Source organism: Ranitomeya variabilis, chromosome 3 (genome assembly GCF_051348905.1).
Source record: "Ranitomeya variabilis isolate aRanVar5 chromosome 3, aRanVar5.hap1, whole genome shotgun sequence".
NCBI lineage: Eukaryota > Metazoa > Chordata > Amphibia > Anura > Dendrobatidae > Ranitomeya > Ranitomeya variabilis.
In genome coordinates this window covers 388,328,200-388,343,614 of record NC_135234.1, presented here as the reverse complement: position 1 = coordinate 388,343,614, position 15,415 = coordinate 388,328,200, and the positions used below count along the sequence as shown (strand labels likewise).

Below are 15,415 nucleotides of genomic sequence, written 5' to 3'. Positions count from 1 at the left end.
CCTGAAGTTAACACCAGAAAATGGTGAATAAAAAGGACTACTCCCAGATATGATATAAATAAAGAAGTGTAGTATACACAACGTCCCACCAATCATAATAAAAAGTATATTTTATTGAAACAAATCAATCATAATAAAAAGTATATTTTATTGAAACAAATCATATGTACAAATAAATTTAATCAACACAATATAATGAAAATCCAAGAAACAGGAGGAGAAAGGAAAACTGGGGATATACTATGGAAGGAGTGGGAGGCCAACTGTATCCCAAAGGGAAGCAGGCATGATAGTGATCATATCATACAGACCTTAATGGCTTGATCACTCAATCAGCGTTATATAATATATGGGGGAAAAAATCCCTGTTGCAAGCCAAGCGGAACTGTGGTCAAATCTACATGCTTACCCATAGTAAAGAGGGACCCCCACGGCTTCCCAGGAGACCCTTGACATGCGTTTCATGGTCCATCTTTTTCAAAAGGGATCCCGTTTGAAAAAGCTGGACCATGAAACACTCATCAAGGGGCCAAGGAGAAAAGAAACTGGACTGTTGCTCAGTGGTCCAAGGTGTTGTTTTCAGATGAAAGTAAATTTTGCATTTCATTTGGAAATCAAGGTCCCAGAGTCTGAAGGAAGAGTGGAGAGATAAACAATCCAAGCTGCTTGAGGTCTAGTGTAAAGTTTCCACAATCAGTGATGGTTTGGGGAGCTATGTCATCTGCTGGTGTAGGTCCACTGTGTTTTATCAAGACCAAAGTCAGCGCAGCCGACTACCAGGAAATTTTAGAGCACTTCATGCTTCCCTCTGCCAACAAGCTTTTTGGAGATGGAAATTTCACTCTCCAGCAGGACTTGGCACCAGTCCTCACTGCCAAAAGTATCAGTACCTGGTTTAAAAACAACAGTATCACTGTGCTTGAATGGCCAGAAAACTCTCCTGACCTTAACCCCATAGAGAATCTATGGGATATTGTCAAGAGGAAGGGTGGAAAGGCACACAATCCAAGCTGCTTGAGGTCTAGTGTGAATTTCCACAATCAGTTATGGTTTGGGGAGCCATGTCATCTGCTGGTGTAGGTCCACTGTGTTTTATCAAGACCAAAGTCAGAACAGCCGTCTACCAGGAAATTTGATAGTACTTCATGCTTCCCTCTGCTGACAAGCTTTTTGGAGAATTAAATTTAATTCTCCAGCAGGACTTGGCACCTGTACACAATGCCAACAGTACCAATACCTGGTTCAAAAACAATAATATCACTGTTCTTGATTGGCCAGCAAACTTGCCTGACTTAAACCCCATAGAGAATTTATGGGGTATTGCCAAGAGAAACGAGAGACCCCAGACCCAACAATGCAGACAAGCTGAAGGCTGCTATCAAAGCAACCTGGGCTTCCATAACACCTCAGCAGTGCGACAGGCTGATCGCCTCCATGCCACGCCGCATTGATGCAGCAATTGATGCAAAAGGAGCCTCAACCAAGTATTGAGTGCATTTATTGAACATACATTTCAGTAGGCCAACATTTCAGATTTTAAAATCATTTTCAAGCTTGTTTTATACATTTCTAATTTACTGAGATAATGACTTTTGCGTTTTCATTGGCTGTAAGCCATAATCATCAACATTAACAGAAATAAACACTTGAAATAATCACTCTGCTTGTAATGACTCAATATAATATGAGTTCCACTTTTTGTATTGAAGAACTGAAATAAATTAACTTTTTGATGATATGCTAATATAACTGTTAGTAACGGTCATACTATATACGTTTTACCTGTTAATTAAAGGACTTATACATATTTTAACTGTTAAGTACACGTCATTTACACCTTTTACCTGTGATGTAAAGGTCACATACACATATTACCTGTTTAGTAAAGATCCAAATTGTCTCTTCAGAGAGGAAGAGGACTAGAACTCTAGTGCCACCTATTGGAAGCAGCAATCCTAACAGTCAATGTCGACCCTTTAACGAGTCTTGTCACATGACTTAGGATTAAAGCCAAACCAGAATTTCAGTTTGCAGACACTGTGTTTTGGGGTACTGCCCCTCGTCAGTACAAAGTGTAGTAACGGTCATATACACATTTTACCTGTTAAACAAAGGTTATATACACCTTTAACCTGTTATGTAAAGATCGTGTATACCCTTTTTCCACAAAGATCATGTATACCCTTTACCTTTTATGCTGGATTTTGCATTTACTACCTTTATGGCTAACATTCAAGAAGGAAAGTCGCTGTCTCCTGAAATGTCTGTTTTAGCAAATGCTTGTATTCTCTATGAAAAAATAATTTATCATCATCCTTTCTAATACATTTTCTTTGAGCTATTCCACTATTTTCTTCTTAATTTCTATGTCTAAATTTATAACTGAGAGCTACCATGTCTGACACTGTCAGCACTGATTGGACAATGTCAGAGTGTGCAGGGACCCCCCCCCCCCAACTGGCAACGCCCAGTTGTCAATTTAGTCATAAATTTCAAGCAGTGGATTTGCATTATGTATAGTTACAATAAAATATGTTTGTGTTGTCATTTCATGAAGCATACAATTCTTCACTAAAATAGACATGAGAGATGACAAGTCTATCATCTGTCCCAGAATGACAGCACCTATCAATATGACTAATTGGGACATATAGAATTAATTGGGTCTCCATCTCTCCCTCTGGTGTACCAAGCCCATCCATTTCTTATAGATGCATCACCTACATGACCATTTCATACTATGTTACCTATCTATTTCGTGGCAATAATGTACTAATGTTCTGCTTTGATCGCTGATTGTTTCTTTTGCACAGCTGGTCACTGCGGGACCCCAGAACCTATAGTTAATGGCTTGATTAATGGGCAGAACTATAATTATCGAGACAGTGTTGTATACCAGTGCAATGCAGGTTTCAGATTAATTGGAAAATCGGTCAGAATCTGTCAGCAGGACCATCGATGGTCAGAGAAGTCCCCCATCTGTGTCCGTAAGTACCACATTGACAATGCGATAAACTAAATAATTCAAAGATCTCCAGAACATCAGTAGATGCCACTTGCCCACACTACAATTCTCTGTGGCAATTCTGCTATCCAAAAGACCTTACTGTCTCTTATAACTATTTCACCATATTAACCCCATCCCAACCTCCGCCGTACTATTACTGTGGAGGTCAGGTCCCCTGCTTTGATGTGGGCTCCAGCGCTGAGCCCACCTCAAAGCCACGACATGTCAGCTGTTTTGTACAGCTGACATGTGCCCGCAATAGTGGCAGGTAATATCGCGATTCACCCGCCTCTAACTAGTTAAATGCCGCTGTCAAATGCTGATCAGGATCGTAACCATATCGGTCCTTGAGACCTCTATGGTTATTGATCGCCGGCAGCTGTGAGCGCCCCCCTATGGTCGGCACTCATAGCAAGCCTGTAATTCAGCTACATAGCAGCGATCTGATGAACGCTGCTATGTAGCTGAGCCGATCGAATGGTGCCAGCTTCTAGCCTCCCATGGAGGCTATTGAAGCATGGCAAAAGTTAAAGAAAAAAAAGTTTAAAAAAATATGAAAAAAATAAAAAAAATATAAAAGTTTAAATCACCCCCCTTTCGCCCCATTCAAAATAAAACAATAATAAAAAAAATCAAACCTACATATTTGGTATCGCCACCTTCAGAATCGCCCGATCTATCAATAAAAAAAGCATTAACCTGATCGCTAAACAGCGTAGCGAGAAAAAAATTTGAAACGCCAGAATTACGTTAAAATGCAATAATGGGCGATCAAAAGAATGTATCTGCACCAAAATTGTATCACTAAAAGCGTCAGCTTGGCACGCAAAAAATAAGCCCTCAACCGACCCCAGATCATTAATAATGGAGACGCTACGGGTATTGGAAAATTGCACTTTTTTTTTTTTTTTTTTTTAAGATCGTAACCTAGACATGTTTGGTGTCTATGAACTCGTAATGACCTGGAAAATCATAATGGCAGGTCAGTTTTAGCATTTAGTAAAGCTAGCAAAAAAGCCAAACAAAAAACAAGTGTGGGATTGCACTTTTTTTGCAATTTCACTGCACTTGGACTTTTTCCCCTGTTTTTTAGTACATGCTAAAACCAATGATGTCGTTCAAAAGTGCAACTTGTCCCACAAAAAACAAGCCCTCACATGGCCACATTGAAGGAAAAATAAAAAAGTTATGACTCTGGGAAGGAGGGGAGTGAAAAACGAGAATGCAAAAACGGAAAAGGAAAAGGTCTTGAAGGGGTTAAATAAAACACATAACCATAAACTGGGATATATCATGATCTGCACAGGAGAACTGTCACCCAGAGGGCTATATCTGCTGCTATTAATAAGAGGCAGAACACTTACAACTACTGCTAATAGTTATTCATTAAAGGGAATTTATCACCAAGTTTTTGCTGTGTAATCTGAGAGCAGCATGATGTAGGGGTATAGACCCTGATTCCAGTGATGTATCCCTTGCTGGGATGTTTGCTGCAGTTTTCATAAAAATGACTGTTTTATCTGCTACAGTTCTCTGAATGCCGAGCTCTTTATAACCCCACCCACACCACTGATTGGCAGCTTTATATGTACACTGTGCATAGGCAGAAAGCTGATAATCAGTGATGGGCAGAATTAAATAAACAAATAAACAAATAAAATACCTGACATCTTTATGGCAATATTAATATTATAAGATGTAAAAAGAATAGTTATGTGGCTATTTATGATTTTCATTTCACTACTGCCCATTGCAGCAATAACATGCGGACATCCTGGTAATCCTGGAAATGGAATAACTCAGGGATCCCAATTCAACCTGAATGACGTAGTGAAGTTTGGATGCCACTCTGGATATGTGTTAGAGGGTGTGACACAAGCTCAGTGCCAAGCCAATGGACAATGGAGTCATGCCCTGCCAACATGCCGAAGTAAGTAGTGTACTGTGCAACTTTGCTTAGCTTGCTGACATTTGGTTGTCTCCATCCAATATTTAAACTCAAAATATTTTTCATCCCTTAATTTTGTAATAAAAAGCAGGTTGTATAAATGATAAAAACATTACAAAAAAAAGCAAACTCGCCTTCCTTCATCAATGACGTTCCTCTTGTAAAAGTGCCTGTCGGTCTCTCTGGTTCCTTCCCTGAATGTGAAGGACATGTGACCACTTTGAGAAAATCACTGACCACAGCAGTAATCAATGCATCACTAGTGATTGGCTACAGCGGTCACATGTCCATACGACCAGAACAAGAGGAGTTTCCCTAAGACCATTAAAAGAGGAGTACGATTTTTTGTGTCTTTTTAGAACCTGCTGATTGATTTAAGCAAAAAATCAGGTGTGGGAAACCATATAAGAGGCATGTAAAGTGGAGATGCTTTATAATTATTAATAAAGATTTGATTGCTGAAGCAGATACAAGTTATAATCTTTTTCTTCTGTAGTCAGTCTTATGGGGCTATCTTTTTATCTATCTATCTATCTGTCTATCTATGATCTACTATCTATCTATCTCTCTATCTATGATCTACTATCTATCTATCTATCTATCTATCTATCTATCTATCTAAGATCTACTATCTATCTATCTATCCCATATCTATCTATCTATCTATCCCATATCTATCTATCTATCTATCTATCTATCTATCTATCTGTCTATGTATCTATCTATGATCTACTATCTATCTATCTATCTATCTATCTATCTATCTATCTATCTATCTATCTATCTATCTATCCCATATCTATCTATCTATCCATCTGTCCATCTATCTCTCCCATATCTATCTATCATCTATGTACCTATCTATCTATCTATCTATCTATCTATCTATCTATCTATCTATCTATCTATCTATCTATCTCTACACTCCCTAACAGAAGTTATGTCACTTATCCATGTTATGTAAATGAAAGCTTATAACCTGATGTTAAATTCATCCATTGGTTTTATAAATTATTCTATTGAAAGCTGAAACCCTCCGAAATGTGGTTTAGTTTAAGAAAATAAATTGGCATCAATGCAGAAATATTGATCAGTTAATAGACACAGAATGGTCAGATTTTGGCAAGACAAAAGTTTTGTCGCCTGGTCATATAATGCACGCAATCCTAGTTTACATCCTCACCTGTGCTCAGTAAATGATCTGTTAGTTAGTGTGTGTGTGTAAAAAGAAACCCAGCACCCCAGACCTTCACTTGAACTGCATCTTGAGCTCTAACAACATGCCAAAAATCCACCCTGTGACCAAAGCCTGGATTATCAAGAGGCTGAAGACCAGATCCACTGCAGAGGTGGCTAGCACCTTTAATGTGTCTCAGCATCAAGTACAAAGAATTAAAAAAGATTTGAAAAGACTGAAGATGTGTTTGACAAACCCAGGTCCGGCAGACCCCGCAAGACAACTGCTCAGGAGGAACGTTTGTTGGTTAGAAAATCCAGAGCAAGCCCCTCTTCCACTGCAGCAGAGCTCCAACAGGCCTGGTCACCTCAAGTCCCTGTGTCAACTAGAACAGCTTGTAGCATTCTGTCTCGAAATGGCCTCCATGGTCGAATCAGTGCCCAGAAGCCAGCACTAAACAAAAGGCAAATAAAAAAAACCATGTGGCATTTGCAAAGTCCCACAACCTGCTAAACAGATGGACACTGGAAAAGTGTCAGAAGGTGGATTTTTCTGATGAATATTCAGTAGAATTACACCACAGCCACCACAAATACTGCAGGAGACCTACTGGAGCCCGTATGGATCCAAAATACACCAAGAAAACAGTTACATTTGGTGGTGGAAAGATCATGGTCTGGGGTTACATTCAGTATGGAGGTGTGCAAAACATATGCAAGGTGGAAGGCAATATCAATAGCCTAAAATATCAAGAAGTATTAGCTACCTCTTATATTCCAAATCATAAAACCGGTCAAATTCTGCAGCAGGATAGTGCTCCATCTCATACATCCATCTCTACAACAGAGTTCCTCCAGGTAAAAAAGATCAAGGTGCTCAAGGACTGGCCAGCCCAGTCACCAGACATGAACATCATTGAGCATGTTTGGGGTAGGATGAAAGAGGAAGCTTGGAAGACAAAACCAAAGAATCTAGATGAACTCTGGGAGGCATGTAAGACTGCATTCTTTGCTATTCCTGATGACTTCATTAATAAATTGTACGAATCATTGTTGAACCGCATGGAGGTCACACAAAATATTAAATACGACTCTAATAGCACCACAACTTTATTCACCAATGTTATGCAACATATATTTGTATTTTAAGTTAATTATTTGTTTGAATATCACATTACTTTCTGTGGGCGACAAAACTTTTGTCTTGCCAAAATCTGACCATACTGTGTCCATTAACTGACCAATATTTCTGCATTGATGCCAATTTATTTTCTTAACCTAAACCACATTTTGGAGGGTTTCAGCTTTCAAAAGTATAATTTATACAACCAATGGATGAATTTAACGTCAGGTTATAAGCTTTTGTTTACATAACATGGATAAGCGACATAACTTCTTTTAGGGAGTGTATCTATCTATCTATCTATCACCCCATCTATCTATCCCATACCTAGCTATCTATCTATCCATCTATCTATCCCATACCTATCTATCAATCCATCTATCTATCTATCTATCTATCTATCTATCTATCTATCTATCATCTATGTATCCATCTGTCTATCCCATATCTATCTATCTATCTAATTTCTATTTACAGTATCTATCTATTCCATATCTATCAACTTCTGTTTTCTTTTTCTGTGAATTTTCTTTCCTTCTGCCAGTCTTAAACTGTACAGATCCTGGACATGTTGAAAATGGCCTGAGACGAGTTCTACAGAAAGGTCCAGATCGATTCAGCTTTGGTACATCCGTCTCCTTTGAGTGCAGCCATGGTTACTATTTAATGGGAACACATGTTCTTTCCTGCCAGGGAGATTGCACTTGGGATCGAGATCTCCCCACCTGCCATTGTAAGTAACCTTTTTAAGTTAAAGTTAGATTTATCGTAGATGTTTTTCATGGAATTTATTTTTATACGTTATTGTAGTCTCCACATCGGTGAATAAACAGATATTGTATTTGTCCATGGTTTTCAGTGATCTCTTGTGGCTCCCCTGGTCTTCCACCCAATGCCCAGATTTCAGGACGAAGATACACAGTGGGTTCTGCAGTCCAGTATAGCTGCCTTGGCAAGCGAACCCTTATTGGGAATGCCACCCGTATTTGCCAGCTGGATGGGCGCTGGAGTGGCTTCCTACCTCACTGCTCAGGTAGGCTGATTTTTCTATTTGTGGGTATGTCTATAATTTAAGGCCCTTATAACAACATAATAAAAAGACATGCAGCAATCCTAGAAACATAGGCTCCTGTTAACTATTCTGGCGTCAGTTTTACTAACTTTTTTGTCTAATCTATTTAGACAAATTCATTATTGATTTTACAAAGCATGCCCAACTGTGAAACATTTGGCTAAACCTTGGCTGAACTGCTTAAACTTTAGCTGCCTGTCTGTTAGATGGTATTAGTAAATGTGAGCTTTCATGTACGTGCCTTGTGTTTACTTCCAAGGAACGTTAATGCTATGTTGTATCTGGTTATGGTTCTACTAAGAAAGAAAAGCTGTTACTTAGCAGCTACAAATTACCAGCACATGTGTGACCGCATAGAAAGCAGCAAACAGAGATCTTGAAACCCAATGAGGAATTGATAACAAATATTTACATTTCAATAGTTTTTCTTTTACATAGTAGCACAAAATGCAATATTTTGCCCTTTGCACACTGTTTGAAGACGTTCAGGACTTGCATATCATAGGCATTTGACATTATAAAAGATGATCTAATTAGACCAAAACGTTATTTTATTAATTTTACTATTAAAGACTCATTCTCAAAATTGAACGTCATCCCCTATCTATAGGATGGGGGATAGCTTAGTGATTGGAGATCCAACCATTGGGGCTTCCAGCGATCCTGGAAAAGAGGCTCTGAAGAGCTCCATCTTGAATGTTCATGGTCGACCTCTGCTCCATTCGTTGTCTATGGCACTGCAGGAGAATATCGAGTACAGTGCTTGTACTTGGCTCTTCCCAGCAGTCTCATGGATAATGGCGTGGAAGTCAAGCATTCTCAGCTCTGTTCTATTAAGATGGGACTCTGCTTAGCTCCATTCTCAGTATAGAAAGCACTATTTTGGGTGTGGGTTCCAACAGTTGGACCACCTGCCATCACTAAGTTACCACTATCCTACAGATTAGGAATAACTTTTAATTGTCTAAAAATCCCTTTCAACTTTCCAAACCATTGAAGTTAACAATATCGTAAAACATTTATGAAATCGTACACATTGTGTAAAAACACAGGAAGGTCTAATAGATACCCCACCACCCATCTATTCTAAATCCCAGGCCTTCTCAGGCCCTACTGCTTGATAACCTTGAAACATTGTTTGAATTCTTACATCTGTGTTTCTCTCCTCTATGGTATGTTTTTTCCTGTCCCTCGTTTTTATGAATCTGCCCTGCAGTTTTATGTCACAACTCATAAACCCTGGATCTTTATGGCTCGTGTTTTAGGCTGCTGTAAAAGGAAAGGAAATCAGTTAAGTGTTTTAGGAAGATTAATGTGAGTGTTGGAATAAGTATTGGTGATTAACTCTTGCAATGCTAGGCCGAGCCACCTTCAGAAGTCTCTGTGGTATTTTGCATCGATCAGAAAACTATTCTCAGTACACTATATGCACACTTAGCTTAACATTAACGCTGAGCGGAATCAGTGCTGACACATCTGCACTAATGCACTGGTCGATTTTCTGATGCTTTATTCCAGCAATTACTGGTCATTTACCGTTTTCTGCCGTTTAAAGTCATGCTCCACCTATTTTTATCATTGGCTACTCAATAGAATTTGATGCAAGATTTTGTATTACCTGTTTCATGCATTTTTGAGTTCACACATTTTTGATCATGAAAACGATCATACTGCAGTTGACTGTATGGTAAGTCTCCACCGATTACTTTGAGAGCAAATAGGACAACTCATACCTATGTGGTAGTAATTCCACTGTTGCCTTTAGTACAATACCTGTGTATAAAGTGGGTATATGTACCACCAAAGTTAAAAAGATTAATAACTTATTGCAACACTCCAGCATTTTTTATTTTAGTGCTGGAGTGGTGTCACTAATGTAAGGTCCTTGTACCTAATACTATACTCACCATCTGCTGTCTTCAGCTCTTTCTAATGCTGCTCTAGTCCCGTGGCGCCACTTTGTGACCATAACTTCTGACTGACCGGAAGTCATAAGTAACAGTCGCAAGCTTTCAATGCAAGTCTATGAGAGCATCATTCTGTTCTGGCTTATATTGAGAAGTGACTTCCGGATCGCCCAGCTAACACTAGAGCGATGAGTCAGATCACAAACTGCTAGAGACCGTTTGGAGTGGCACTGATAAGACGAAGACGTTGGCCGGTAAGAATAAGAATAGGTATAGGGAACTTAGATTAGTAGCACCACTCCAACACTGCAATGACAAAAAACACTGGAATAATCCTTGTGGCAGTAGTACATCCATGAGTCCAAAACTGAACCGCAAAACCACATGTCGTTCTATCGGGAAATACAGTGATTTTACTAAAGATGTGTGCTCTAACAGTGGTAAGAACTTTTTTTTTAATGAGCTTCAACAGTAAAAGCTAGGCCCATTAAATTTTGTGCTTTATTACACAGACAGAACCTTTCTGCCATTAGCGGCAGGTTCTGGGTTTGCTATATAGCTCCTTGAGCATGCCCAAAATGGGGGTTATATAAAATGCAACATCAACCCAAAAAGAAAGGAACAAGAGCAGACAAACAGCCCTATAAGTGCATCACATGGTCCCTACTTAATTTATATATAATTACAGGGATTTTCCACAAAGTGTCCCCCTACATAATGGCTACAGCGATTATCACGGTGGCAGCCTACTGATGTACACAGCACAATCCGCCAAGATCAGAGGAAGGAGTCAATGCTTGATCGGGAGAGGTTGTCTAATATCGGTGTATTTTTTTTTTACACGTATTCTATCATTTTGGAACCACTTTTTTTAAAGTGGAAATCTATTTAAACTTGATAGATTTTCCATTCCAGACCTATAAATATTGATATGGAGTTGGGCTTTGTTTTGTGGGAAACTTTCTACAAGATCTGAGGGTTTTTCTGTCGAAATGGGAATATTTGTCTATTCAGCAGCAAAAAAACATTTGTTAGATCAGGTGCTCATGATGGTCAAGAAAGACTGTCTCGTAGCTCATCTAAAAAGAATTTGATGGAGTTTAGATCAGGCTTGGTGCAGTCACTCAAGTTCCTTCACATTAAATTCTTAAAAGCATGTCTTTGGGGACCTCTTCTTGTGTACGGAGGCACAGTCATGCAAAATTAAACTATTTTTTGTGCCATGCAGTTCAGCACTCAGCTACACACTGTGTCTTTGCTGGGTCCACTGCTCCATAGTTTAGTTGTTTTTACTTTTAAATGCTCACACAACACAATAGTAAGGCCGGGGTCACACGAGCATATAGCATGATAAAATATCACATAGCACTTAGCCCAGTGTTATTCTATGGGACAGCTCAGATCTGTGATTATTTTCTCATGCCAATCCAGCATGAGAGAACAATCGCAGGGTACATCTCGGGTGCATCCAAGAATTGGATCACACTCACCCACACAAGTGTATGGGTGCATGTGAAACATCGGGCTGCACTCGGATCGGAGTGCGATTCCCGTGGATGCCAGCAGTGAAGGAGATGGAGAAATTAACTTCTCCGTCACCTCTACACCAGAGCTAAGCTGACAATGAAGAACAATCCAGCGGGGGACAAGTATATCCATATATGCATATCCATATGGATATACTTGTTCCCCGCTGGATTGTTCTTCATTGAATGCTTTGGACCAACTACTCGGCTTCATTTTTCCATGCGGGGTTAGGTGTGGAGCAGCCCAGAATCAGGTGAGCTGACCTTTCTTTATATTTTATTATTCTCTAGAGCTGAGCTGAGTGTCATTAGCATATCGCATCTGATGCTCCTGCATTGGATTCTATACACGAATGTGGCCCCGGCCAAACACTTACAGTTGATTCGAGCAGATTCAGCAGACCAGAAATTTCACAAACTGACTAGTGTTATTCTATAAAAGTGCCATGTTCATACACTGAGCTGTTTAGTACTACCCATACTGTTAACAATGTCCGCCTATATTTTTTAGGATTGCATGTTTTTCTGCGAAGGCTGCTGAAAAGTAATAATTTACTCTGGAGTTTATATTTAGCTTTCCTCAGCTCCCAGTAGCATTGCAAAGCTATGTAATGATATATTACCTACCCACTTATCAATGTATAGTTGGGAATTCTGAATTTTAGGAAGACTGGGTGAGAGCAGCAATGTTGGTAATACTGACTGTGATCTCTATGTTCCAACTATTTAGCAAATTGAAATATCTGATCCCACATTTGTTTGGTATTACCTGCATGTTAGAAATCTTCAATACTAATTTATCAAGGCTGAAAGCCCCTGAAAAAGACAGAATTTAAAAAAATTATACTTTTCATATTTTCACATTTTTTAAGTCGTCTTAATGGTAGTTAATAATATTAATTTTAATAAATAATATTAAAATCATATGGTTTGCCATTGCAGGAGGGACTGCTGGTGAATGTGGTGACCCTGGAGTGCCATCCCATGGACTTCGACAAGGCAATGAGTTCACCATTGATAGTGTAGTGCGATTCAGCTGTGAAGCTGGATACATCTTACGGGGGTCTGCAGAGAGAAAATGCCTGGTCAATGGGTCGTGGAGTGGATTTCAGCCAGAGTGTGAAGGTACTATCCTGCTTGAAGCAAATTAATCATGTCCTCTTTTCTTTTTAGAGTTTTGTAAAATGATTTGTTGACACAGATGTGCGTTGACTGATATCTTTAGTTATCATCAGACTAAAAAAATATATAAGGAGGACCTGTCACCAAATCAAAAGCTAATATTTTTTAATCTTATTTCATTTTCACTCAATGCATAAAGTTTTTTTTTTTTTTTAACCCCTTATCCCGAGGGTGGTTTGCACGTTAATTGCCAGGCCAACTTTTAGGGTATGTGCACACGTCAGGATTTCTAGCAGAAATTTTCCTGACAAAAACCGGACATTTCTGCCAGAAATCCGCATGCGTTTTTTTCGCATTTTTCATGCGTTTTTGATGTGTTTTTGACGTGTTTTTTGTGCGTTTTTTTCCAATTGCATAGAATTGCGGGAAAAACACGGAAAATCCGCACAAATAATGAACACGCTGCTTTTTTTACCGCGATGCGTTTTTTTCACGGAAAAAAACGCACCATGTGCACAAAACATGCAGAATGCATTCTAAATGATAGGATGCATAATGTATGCATTTTTAATGAGTTTTTATAGCGTTTTTATCTCGAATAAATGCAAAAAACAGCGAAAAAACCTGAAAGTGTGCACATACTCTTACAATTCTGACCACTGTCCTTTTATGAGGTAATAACTCTGGAATGCTTCAATGCATTCCGGAGATTCTGAGACTGTTTTTTGGGACATATTGTCCTTCATGATATTGGTAAAATGTCTTTGATATGATCTGCATTTATTTGTGAAAAAATGAAAATTTGGGGAAAAGTTTGAAAATTTTGCAATTTTTCAACTTTGAATTTTCATGCCCTTAAATCACAGAGATATGTCACACAAAATACTTAATAAGTAACATTTCCGATATGTCTACTTTACATCAGTACAATTTTGGAACCAAAATTATTTTTTGTTAGGAAGTTATAAGGGTTAAAAATTGACCAGCGATTTCTCATTTTTACAACATCATTTTTTTTAGGGACCACGTTACATTAGAAGTCATTTTGAGGGGTCTATATGATAGAAGATACCCAAAAGTAACACCATTCTAAAAACTGCACCCCTTAAGGTGCTCAAAACCACATTCAAGAAGTTTATTAAACCTTCAGGTGCTTCACAGGAATTTTTGGAATGTGAAAAAAATGAATATTTAACTTTTCACAAAAAATTTACTTCAGATCCAATTTTTTTATTTTGACAAGGGTGACAGGAAAAATTAGCCCAAAAATGTGTTGGGTAATTTCTCCAGAGCATGTCCATACCTTATATGAGGGAGAAAACCACTGTTTGGGCACACGGCAGAGCTCGGAAGGAGCGCCATTTTACTTTTTGAATGCAAAATTTTCTGGAACGATTGGCGGAAACCATGTCGTGTTTGGAGAGCCTCTGAGGTACCTAAACAGTGAAAATCCCCCACAAGTGGCACCATTTTGGAAGCTAGATTCCACAGGGAACTGATCTAAATGTGTGGTGAGCACATTGAACCCTCAGGTGCTTCAGAGAAGTTTATAATGTTGAGTGGTAAAAATAAAAAAAAATCAAATTTTCCCCACAAATATTTTTTTAGCACAAAATATTGTATTTTCATAAGGTTAACAGGAGAAATTGCACCATACAATTTTTTGTGCAATATCTCCTGATTACACCGATACCAAATTTGAGGGAGAAAACTACTGTTTGGGCGCACGGCAGGGCTTGGAAGGGAAGGAGCGTCATTTGACTTTTGAATGTAAGATTTCCTGTAATCATTAGCGTACGTCATGTCCAATTTGTAGAGCCCATGATGTGCCTAAACAGTGTAGAAAAGTAGGAGACAAAAAAAGCGCAAATAGGGTCTTATCCTCAGGATTGCTTCTAATCAATTATGAGAGAACTGCTCACCTGGTGGTACACAGTAAAGGCGTGTAGTTAGTCAGCTGCTGCAGATCCACAGGTCGGCGCTGCGACCTCTTCGAGACGTTATAATAGATAGATAAATGTGGATAAAATCCGCGCTGCTGTGACAAATAATGGATCCAGATATAGTTATAAGGTGTTCGGGTGGTTTATCTTTGTGTGGAAACTTCCTGAAGAAGAAGCCATGAGCTTCGAAAACGCGTTGAATAAACCACCCGAACACCTTATAACTATATCTGGATCCATTATTTGTCACAGCAGCGCGGATTTTATCCACATTTATCTATCTATTATAACGTGCCTAAACAGTGGAAACTCCCCATAAGTGACCCCATTTTGGAAACTAGACCCCGTCAAGGAATGTATTTAAATGCACGGTGAGCACCTTCAACCCCCAGGTGCTCCACAGAAGTTTATAACGTTGAGCCGTGAAGATAATAAAATCACATATTCCCCACAAAAATGTTATTTTGCCCCAAAATTTTGCATTTTCATAACGGTAACAGGAGAAATTGCACCATACAATTTGTTGTGCAATTTCTCCTGAGTACGTTGTTACCCCATATGTAGGGGAATACTACTTTGAGGCACACTGCA

The 15,415-nt window shown here is 38.9% G+C and overlaps 1 protein-coding gene across 2 annotated transcripts in view; it reads left to right on the top strand.

The window, feature by feature from the left end:
* CSMD2 (CUB and Sushi multiple domains 2) overlaps positions 1-15,415 on the top strand; it is a 1,405,803-nt gene that overhangs the window by 1,348,966 nt on the left and 41,422 nt on the right. For both annotated transcript variants that reach the window (XM_077296071.1, XM_077296070.1), the window contains 5 exons: positions 2,814-2,987; positions 4,764-4,937; positions 7,799-7,987; positions 8,114-8,287; positions 12,702-12,884. In XM_077296071.1, coding sequence (XP_077152186.1) covers positions 2,814-2,987; positions 4,764-4,937; positions 7,799-7,987; positions 8,114-8,287; positions 12,702-12,884 — 894 coding nt within the window. The remainder of the gene's footprint in view (positions 1-2,813; positions 2,988-4,763; positions 4,938-7,798; positions 7,988-8,113; positions 8,288-12,701; positions 12,885-15,415) is intronic.